The sequence below is a fragment of the Cariama cristata genome, unplaced genomic scaffold, assembly GCF_000690535.1.
Source record: "Cariama cristata isolate BGI_N322 unplaced genomic scaffold, ASM69053v1 scaffold1052, whole genome shotgun sequence".
In the NCBI taxonomy this organism is placed as follows: Eukaryota; Metazoa; Chordata; class Aves; order Cariamiformes; family Cariamidae; genus Cariama; species Cariama cristata.
In genome coordinates, this window is record NW_009605272.1 from 67,247 (window position 1) to 77,177 (window position 9,931).

The following is a 9,931-nucleotide window of genomic DNA, read 5'->3' on the forward strand; positions in this document are numbered from 1 at the left end:
TATGGAGAAGAAGCAGTAGTAAATAAAATGCCAGCCCCCAAGTCGAAAGTCTTCCCTGCTGTAGAATAGGGTGAGGGAAGGAAGATGGGGACCCTGAGAAGGGGAAATGGGCAGGGATGGGGTCCCCCAGTCTGGTGGCAGGCACCTTCCACTAATCCCCCTTCAGCTGTGAGAGCAGCCTGGGGTTACATCTGTTGCTCCCAGTCCGGTCAGCACCACAGGAGCCTGGGCATCAGCGCTGTCATCACCAGCCCCCTCCCGCCCCGGTGGGACAGACGCAGCCCCCCCACCTCCTGCCTGCTCACACATCCCCAAATGCGTCCCCCGCCGCCATGTCCCAGCCCCATTCCCCCACATTGCCCCAGGCCCCTCTCACAGCCCTTGTGCCACAGCTCCGCCGGCTCACGAAACACCACCTGTGTTTTCCTTCTCTTCCCTCCTCACACCACCTCTGCGCCTGGGGCCATAGCCCCCCGTGCCTGCTCTGCAAATGCTTTTCCAACACGCAGCCGCCCCTTTCCCTCCCTCCCTCTCGCCATTGCCTCTGGGGACCCGTCAGAAGAGAGGCCCGGGAGGAGGAAAATGAATGGGGCTGTCTTCAGAAAGCAGCTGCAAATTCCTGGGGGATGCCCAGCCCAACCCGGCGCAGGGTCACTGCCCACGAGCACCGCGCGTTGAGCCCCGGCTTCCTCCACATGCTGCCCCAAAGCGGAGGGCTGCCCTCCTCGGTGGCGATGGTGGGCCATGGGGCAATGAGCCTCCCCTGTCCCACAGTGTCCCCGGGACACAGGTACCCTGCACTCCTCTCGTCCCTGGCCACAGGGGATACACTGGAGCAGGTGGAGTTCCTTTGCCGCACCCCTTTTCTATTTTTTTGTTTTGTTTTTAAATGTCATATCTATCCAGCTGAGGCTTGCTGTTGTGCTCACTGCACTGATTTTTAACACACACAGCCGAATGCTGAGAGTTGCATGGCTTTTGCCACCTCTGCCTGCTGCTTTGCTCCAGCCCCACGCTTCAGCTGCCCTGTGAGCTCCACTAAGGGCTCTTGACCTTCCCAGCCTTTTGCTGTTGCAGGACCAGCCCACAGCTCCGTGTCCCTGTCCCTGGTGGATTTCTCCGGCCCCACCAGACCCCACTGCAGCCATTCCTTTTTCATACAGCACCTCCACCCAGAAGAGGAGCTGAAGCAGGGCTTCTGGTGTGATGGCAACTTTGCTACCTAGAAGCGGGCAGAGAAAATACCTTTCTCTTCCTTGCAGCTCTCAGCCATATGAAGGTTTAGGGCCTGGCTTGGAAAACCAGGAATAACCCTGCCCCATCCATTCAAGCTGTCCCAGACTCCAGCCCATCACCACAGGGCCAAATGGCTGCCTCAGGGCCACTCAGGGCTGATCATAGCCAGCATGGCCAGGCCAGCAGTGATCAGCAGGTATCTGTCTGCACCAATGTGCCACAGGCTGCCAAGGTTCAGCGTGGGATCACGGACCACCAGGTCAGCTCTAACTGGACAAGTAATCCCTGAAACCCCGCTCCTTTTGTTGCTTTAAGAAATCCCTCCTCCCCTCAGCTATACAATAGCTATTTTATCTCTGCTGGACGAATTAAACGTTAGTTTCAACCAGCCCTCTGAGCCAGGGAGAGCAGAGATGGACTCAGCATCGCTGTACCACAGATAGGAGAAGGAGGTATCGGTCCCAAGGCTACGCTGTGGCTGCCAGCACTGCAGTGATGGTTATCTGCTTGCTGACTGTCAGCAAAGCACAAGGAGACCCTGAGGGACCAGGCATGCACAGCCTGGGGCACTCGAGGGTGTTTCCTCCAAAGAAGGTTGAGAGAAAGGAGTGGAAATAACCTAAAAGTTGGCCAGATGATGTTACCTACACTCCTCGAAAGCTAGCAAGACACTTTTTCCAATGACTCCAGGTCCTCTTCCAAAATAAACCTAAACTTTGAAAACATTCCCCCTCCTTGCTGCTTTCATTCATCTCCTAGTTTCAGTCTCCCTCTGGCCCCCCAAAACAATTTTGGATGGGGCTGAGACTTTCAGAGGGTTTTCTTTCAGCCCAGCAGGTGATCTGGAAGAGATGTATCAACTGCAATGCTGACCTGCCAGGGGCTTCCCTCTCCACCCCCAGGACCACGGTCCTCACTGAGCCAGCTCAGAGCAGGGGCCTGTAGAGGAGGCCCGGAGCAGGTGTGAGAGCCCGTGGCCCATCTGCTACCATAGCTTTCAAACTGAGTCCCACCACAAATTTCAGACCACTGCAAAGCCACTGTTGCAAGCAGCCTTCAGCTCACGAACATGAAACTGGTTACTTGAACCCTCCCAGAAGGGTTCCTTCCTACACCTTCATCCCCACTTTTCTGGGCTGCCCTCTCTCTCTCTTCACTCATTGACTGCCAGGTCTTCCTCACCTGGGGGCTTTCTATCGCCTGAGGCTGTCTGGGTGTGTGGGACATGGCCTCTGCCATTCCCAGCTCCCCTCGAGGACATGGTACCCATGCAGTGCAGCACAGGGATGCTCCAGTTTCGTGAGCTCCACTGAACGGTGCTCCTGACCTCCCCTCAGCGGTAGTGCCTTTGCCATGGCAGGGTCTGCAGCAATGGGCAAGTCCCCCTCTTTTGCACCCGCATCCCCAATTGCAATCTGGTAGCTAAAGGTGATTTGGCTTCTGAGGAGAGCTGACGGACTACTCAGTTGGGGCTTTGATTTGTCCTGAGGGTCATGGTGGGACCTTGTGGTGTGCTAGGACCTGTCTCTTGTCCACCACTGATGCTAGACCAAAGCAGACAGACAGGTCAAACAGCCATGCTTTGTCCCAGGAGACAGAGCTGGTGGTAGTGGGTTGGGGTGAGGGGAAAAAAAGAAAAGAGGATCAGCCTAAGGAGGAACCAGTCAGGCTGAGGAACTGTGCATACCCTGCTCTCCTAAATGCAAACCATGCCCTTGTAATCTCATCCACCTCTCCTCTCCTTCCCTCTATCAGGCCACCAGCGCACACAGCCCCCTTTCTGCTCTGGAATGTGTTCTCCGAAACTTAATCTCAGCACGGAGCTCAGGCCAAATCCCCCGACAGATTCGGCCCCGTGACAACCCCCTCCCACCTCGCTTCAGAGCTCAGCAACTCTCCCCTCGCTTTCCCTCGCCTTCTCCTCCCACCCAGCCTGGCCTAAACATTTCACTCTTGATTAATGTATCAGTGACAAGCCAATAGCTCTTGGCTTTAAAGCAAAGCCAGCCTCCACTTTGCACAAACATCTTCACGTCTTCATTTTCTTAAGACTTAGCCCCAAACTCCCCTTTGCTGGGAAGACGAAGCCCTTTCCACACCTGGGGGCTGTCACTGCCAGGGAATGGCAGTCTCCTCCGCAAACACTTGCTCGACCAAAAACTGCACAGATCTCCAAGAAGATCAGACCCTTCATTGCCTAAACAAGGGTGGTCCACACAGAAGTCTCCCCGTCTCCAAGCAGGCCTGGGCTGCCCTTTCTCAGATGCATCCAAATACAGCACTTTCTCACATTTGAGCATAACATCTGGCCAAACCCAGGCGCCTGTAAGAGAAGTTCCCCACTCTAAGACATCCCCTCCCATGCACACGTCTCCTTGGTCTGTCGCCAATGCCGGAGGGCAGCAGTGAGAAGCACGTAAGCTCAAAGACAAGAGCAAAGCCCATCGTTCTGAGCTGTGGCTCAGAAACAAGATGGGGTTTTGCTGCCATGCCACTGCAATCTCATAGGAAGAGGACAAAGCCCTGAAAAGGGGGAGCACACCCCACTGGGATGGCAGCAGTAGTAATGAATACAGCCTCCTGCCCCTTAAAGACCGAAACCTCCTTACGAGTGCTTTTAGGTACTCTGCTCCCCCTGTATCTGCCTCCTGTCGACTTCTGCGCCTGCGTTAACCAATGAGGACAGCACAGTCTCTGCCTTCAACATCTCCAGCAACCATCCGCCCACCAACCCTCTCCCTTACCTTGCCTTTTGGTGACAGATCTCCCCAACAATGCACAGAAGGCCACCAGCCACCTAATGCAGGTGCTGAGGAGTGCCTCCTCACCACAACCAGACTAACCCTTCCTTAGCGTGAGCATGGGGGCTGGTACTTTGGCCATGATGAACCCGGGGACAACACAAAAAGTGCAGATCCCATCACAGCACAAGCAGGGCAAGGGACTTCACTTTCTGTGGGTCAGGCAGGCAGTAAAACTTAGCACACACTGACCCAGCACTGGCAACAGCCCTGCAGCAGCCGAGGCAGTAGTTTTGGCCATCAGCACCGGCAGGGACTTTTTGGTAACCTCAATCAAGAAGTCAGCAACCAGATGAGGCAGCATGACAGTCAGGAAACCAACCATGCACACAAACTCTGTCACTCAGGTATTTCCAGCTCTTTGTGGTCTTGCAAAAACAGTCACTGCTGGACAGGTCTGCAGCCTACCATGCAGGAGGACTGCTTGTGTCATGGCTGGGCCACAACACGACAGCCAGTCCACGATCAAAAATTCATACAAAATGGCCTAAGCCAAAGGAGCCCTCCCTTGATCACTGCATGATAAGCCTCTCAAGATGCGTGAGTGATGGCCCAAGCAATGGAGGGGGTGGCAGAGCACTAAAGCTACTCACTAGCTAATGTGACAACTGCAGGGACACTGGCAATGACTCCTTCGGGCACACGAGCAATGCACTGGTATCGTCCCACGGTGTGGTTGTTGAGAGCAGTGATGATGAGTCTCCCTCGCTCGACGTGGATACCCAGCACCTCGTCCGATCCAGCCAGCTCCTTCCCGTTCAGTCTCCAGGTAAGGTTCACTCTGGGGGGGTCCACCACACACCCCAGGCTGACTGGGCCTCCAAGCTTTTGGACAATGGAGGCAGGTTGCACTGTGACCTGCAGAGATTCACCTGCACAGAGGGGGAAAAAATAAGAATAAGAAAGCTCTGTGAGACTCAGCAATAGAAAGGACAGAGGAAAAAACTGCAGCACTGGTTCATTTTGCATTCCCCATCGCTTCTGCTTGTGCTGTACCTTCCCCTTAGCTCCCCACACACCCACCCTAGTGCTTGGAGATGCACACCAGCCCCATTTCTTCTTAGGGCCACCAGACAGAGATGTCCAACTCTGACTGTATCCTCTTCTCCTCTGGAGGAGTGTTTCAACCTAGACCAGGCCTTTGGTCAAGGTTATTGAGGAAGCACCGGAGAGAGGAAACCACTTCGTGCTTGAGGCATGGTTACACTAAACAACATCAAGGCAAAACATAAACAAAATGGAACAAATGGATAAGAACAGAAACTTACTCAGTTTGGCAAAACAGCTAGCAGCTGCGAGGATGAGGCAAGGGATGGGGGACATCGGTCTCTCCTTTCCACGTGTCATTGCCATCCCATGCAGTGTGTCCTGGGGCGCCCAGGGAAGGGTCCCATAAGCTGCCTCAGGAGATGCAGTGGATGTGCGGTACCAGATTCCTGTAGATGACAAGAGATACGACTGATGAAACCCTCAGACCTCCCTCTGCTTTCCAGCCCTGCCTGACTTCTCTGTCAACAGCCCTAAACTCTCAGGGATTCACCGAGCCCGTGGCCTGAGGAGGCTATAAACACTGGTGCAAGTACTTCTCTTCTGCAGCCTCTCCCCTAAGCATGGCTGTGAGCCTCCCAAAGACATCCCATCCTCAGCCCTGGGTACAAATCTACGTGTGTGCATACAGACACATACTCCCCCGTTGCAGACTTGGCACAGTAAATGCCTCTATTGTGCCAGCAAGGTACACCAGGCAATTTTCAGGAGCAAAACACAAAATGTTTTCAACAAAGTGTCACTGGAGATACTCTCTGAGTATTGCTGTCACTTCTTGGCTGTGTCTGGAGTATATTCTAGTTTGAACACAAAAGTAAACGAGTAGTACAAGTCCCGAGCTACTTGAAAACAGAGATGATCCTGCAGTTTCATAGTCTCCTCCTGGGGCACTGGCCATGTTGCTAATGGGCATACCTACGTTTCAATCCAGATGGGACTCCTTAGGAGATGTAAAAGTTTTTCAGGCCATCTCTGCAAGGAATTATTCTGATGTGGAGGGGACACATTTTCAGGAGAAAAAGAAATGCCCAGTTCTAAATGTGTTCAAATTCAGTGCAGTGACCTGAGGGTGGGTTATTCTAATTTGGCATAATACACCTTTATTCTAAACTAAGAGACCCAATCTATGGAAATATTTCAGACTAACTGTTGTGCCTGAAACACACTACCTATTTTGAGTTAAACTACCCTGTCTGGACAAACCACCAGGTTCATATTTGGAAGTATCAACAATCTCCAAAAAACTTGAAGCCCAAGGCCCCCCATCACAACTCAGGTTGCTGTGAAGAACCACACACCACAGCAGCTGTTTTGGTGAGACTGTCATGAGTGAACGCTAAAGCAGACAAGCCAGGTCAGGGGGATTAAAGATCTAAGTGGCTGCCTCAAGAGACACCTTAAATGTCAGACTGAATTCAGCTTCAACCAAGGGCAAAGGGCTGAAGTCAAGAAGAGACTTCCCTCTATGGACATTGTAAGGATTTTGAGCTCTCTCCAGCTGCAGCACTAAGAAGATGACCTGCGAGTTTCAAAGGCATTTCAGAATTGCTCCTATGGCATGTCTACATTGGCTGGGGAGAAGCCCTAGACCAAACCAGCCATGGCAGCCAGCCCAAAGAGCAATTATATTGCCTGCTCCCCCTGCTACAACCACCATCCTCAAGAACACCTGGGTTCTGCAGAGCAGTATTTCCTACTTCCACCATGGTCACTGCTTGAGCATGTCCTTTCCATAACCATCTCAGTCAAAAAGAGGGGACAAGTCCCTTCAAGCGTAACCTCCAAAATTAAACCTCCTAACTCCTGAAGTAAGGACTGTCACAGACTTCCCTTGAGGTGCTTGGTGAGTTGTTCAAAGCAAGGTTGATTACTGCTAACAAGGATCCACAGCATTTGGGGAAATCTCACCAAGCTACTCTCAGATGATTTTGCTTGGCCTCTGGTGACTGCAAAGGTGCAAGAGCGCAGTCAGGGCAATGTCCATGGCCAGCCCTGCTGAGGTCCACACTGTGACAGCAAGAATCCAGCTAGCTAGCTTGCATGCATCTCTGCAAATTGGGCTGTCCCTCTGACAGCCTCACAAGCTGTCCCCTTTGCCCTCACCATGCTCCAGGGCACTGCCTGGGGGCGAAGTCATGGAGGAGACATTCATAAAAAGTTGAGAAAAGATAAGAAAAAAAAAAGCCTCCGAGCTGGCGATTTCGAAAGGAAGCAATGCTAAGTAAAGTGACGTGCAGCAGAGCGTTGTAAACACCACAAAGAGCATCTTTACGTGGCACTTTGCAGGCCAATGTGAGCTCACACGATTGGCCTGCCCAGCAGGCTTCAGGCAAGGCAGCTCTTTCCCAGGAGTCATGCAGCTGTGGTTAGTGTGGCCATGAGGCCAAGACGACAAGCTCTGCTAAGAGGCAGGGTAAATTAGATCAAGCTTGGCATTGCCTGACATGGCTTCCAAGCAGCCAGGAGCAGGGACGCCGCCTGGCCATCAGGCATCAGGCTGGACATATTCTGAAGGCACCCAGAAAGATCAGCGAGACTCATACTTTATCTACTACTGCAGCCCACAGCTCCATTACCTGTGAAAATCCTCTGTGGGTAACCTCCAGTGCCAAAGCAACAAGACAGCAACTTCCCTCCCATGCACCTCATCCTTCCTGGTACTCATTCTCCTCACCCGAGGAGAGAAGAGAGTCTCAACAATTTGTCTTTGAAGAGTTTCCCCCATCAACCAGCACATACTGTTGTACAAGATCTTTCAGCTATTGACTTGGGAGACCATCCAAGTTACTCAAGTTCCTCCATATAAGATAGCCACCAAAACACCCTTCATTATGCCACAGCCATCTTGGGCAAACCACCACTGACCACAGCCGTAAAAGAGTCCAAGGTCTGTTCGTACCAGAACATGCACTGTTGTGTCAACAATGGTGTCCATTGCTGATGTGCAAGTTGATGTGCCACTAATTACACTCATCTGGAAGACTTTGAGTTAGTTTAGGCTTAAAAATACCTCATATCATAAGGTTTGCTGGAGATAGAAAGCCTTCCACCAACATAGAAGAAACATTTTGGGGTAGGACTTAAGGTCTTGTTCCTCAGTGCTGGAAGCCTACAGAGCAAAGCTGACTCATTCCTCCTATCTGGATGGGTTTGGCAGCAGGGTGGAAAAATGTTGGATGGAAAAGAGTTGCTCCTTGGAGCCCATGCTGGGGGAGGGGGTAGGCAAAGACATTCCCAACCAGACCTCCCTGCAGCTCTGCGTCGCACAGAGCCTCCGGCCAGAAGGGGAAAGCCAAAGGCACAGAAAAGTGTAACGGACCCTTCACAAGCTAGGACCACCCAGGCACCTCAATGAAATGACTAAACTGGCTGCCCCAAGATGTGTAAAAAGATGAAGGGGAATAGGTGGGGAGAAAAAAGGGGAAATCAAAAAATTTGGCCGTGGTACTGGGTAGATTGAACAGTACTGATCAGAGACTGAGGAGAGAAGGTGTGTTGCAACAAGTGTATGGTACCTCCCCAAACCTCCAGGCAGAGTATGAGCACTAAACAGGGACATGTGGCCATTTCTTTCACAGCTGAGTGAAGTACAAAAAGTAAATGGCCAGCATAAAAATAATGAGGAAAATGAATGAAAACATCAATTCCAAAAGAACTATTAGGATCCAGGGCCAGATTTCAAAATTCTCAGCTTCCACAATTGAAGCCAGATTTTCAAAAGCATTCAGTCTTGACATGCTGAGCTCTCCTGAATAGGCAACTAAGTTATTTCGAAGCCTAAATGGGAGCTGACCTCTTTTGAAAATGCTGCCCTTAAGCAGCCTGCAGCAGTGCAAAGCAAGGAACTTTATTAATCAGGCAGCTTTCTATCTGCCCTGCTTCCCTGCAGGCACTGCCAGAGTGGGCTGCAGCAGCAGAAGCAGCAGAGGTGGGAAGCGGAGGAGGTCCCAGGTGCTCTGGTTGCCTTCCCAGAAGCGGTGGTCCCGGGCAGAAGGCTGTGCCGGGAGCGGCAGGGCTGCTGCGTGATGGTGTCCTGCTCTGCTGCCTCCTCTCCCCGAGGCAGGTACGCCATGAGATACCCCTGGTCACCGATGCTTCTGCAGCGACAGACATCAGCCCGCCTCAGCAGCTCCTGCTTAATTGCTATTTGGGAAAAGCAAGAGTTAAAGTAATTTAAAGAGCTTAAAGGGGGGAGGGAAAACAAAAACTATTTGTTTATTTATTTTTAATTCTTTCCTGCCAGGTTAAAATAACAATTTCCTGTTGTGGAGCTCTAGGTCCCTTTTAGACAGCCCAGTAAATCAAAGGAGGGGCCATTAAGAGAACAAAATTAACGAGAACTTCATCAGATACAGAGGGGTGCTGGGGGTGTAAAATCTGTCGGCTCGGCTTCGCCCACCGAGGCCCCCGCGCCCAGCCCCAGCTGTGCCGCGGCGATGGAGGGCACTGCGAAGGGAGTGGAGCAAGAAAGAAAAACCAGAGGTGAAGGCATAAAGGGGAAGAAAGGCACGCGTGTGTGTGGGGGGGTGATAAAGCTCAGAAGGAAAAGGGATCCGACTTAGGCGCAGGCAGGGGGAGAGGTGTTTGCTGATTAGAACCTGAAGGTTTTACTGAGGAAATGCTGCTCACAGCCCCAAGCCCCCTCCTGCTTAACGAGGGCCGGCCAAGCAGCCCTTGTTACCGCCACGCTGTCCATAATTTACACGGCTCGCAAATAGGAACCAGCCTCTGCCCCGGCACCATGGCAGCATCCCCACACCGCGCTCCCCAGCTCTACAGGCAGGCCGGGAGGAAAAAGGAGACGCAGATTGGGAGATGGAGAAAAATTGCGGATGCACACGAGGGTG

General features: G+C 52.2%; 1 protein-coding gene across 1 annotated transcript in view; it reads right to left on the minus strand.

The window, feature by feature from the left end:
* The window catches only part of BOC (BOC cell adhesion associated, oncogene regulated), a 24,519-nt gene extending 19,129 nt beyond the window's left edge, over positions 1-5,390 (minus strand). The window contains exons 1-2 of the mRNA XM_009695866.1: positions 5,306-5,390; positions 4,631-4,909 (exon numbers count right to left, since the gene is read on the minus strand). Of these exons, the coding sequence (XP_009694168.1) occupies positions 4,631-4,909; positions 5,306-5,390 (364 nt within the window). The remainder of the gene's footprint in view (positions 1-4,630; positions 4,910-5,305) is intronic.
* Positions 5,391-9,931: the final 4,541 nt, after the last annotated feature.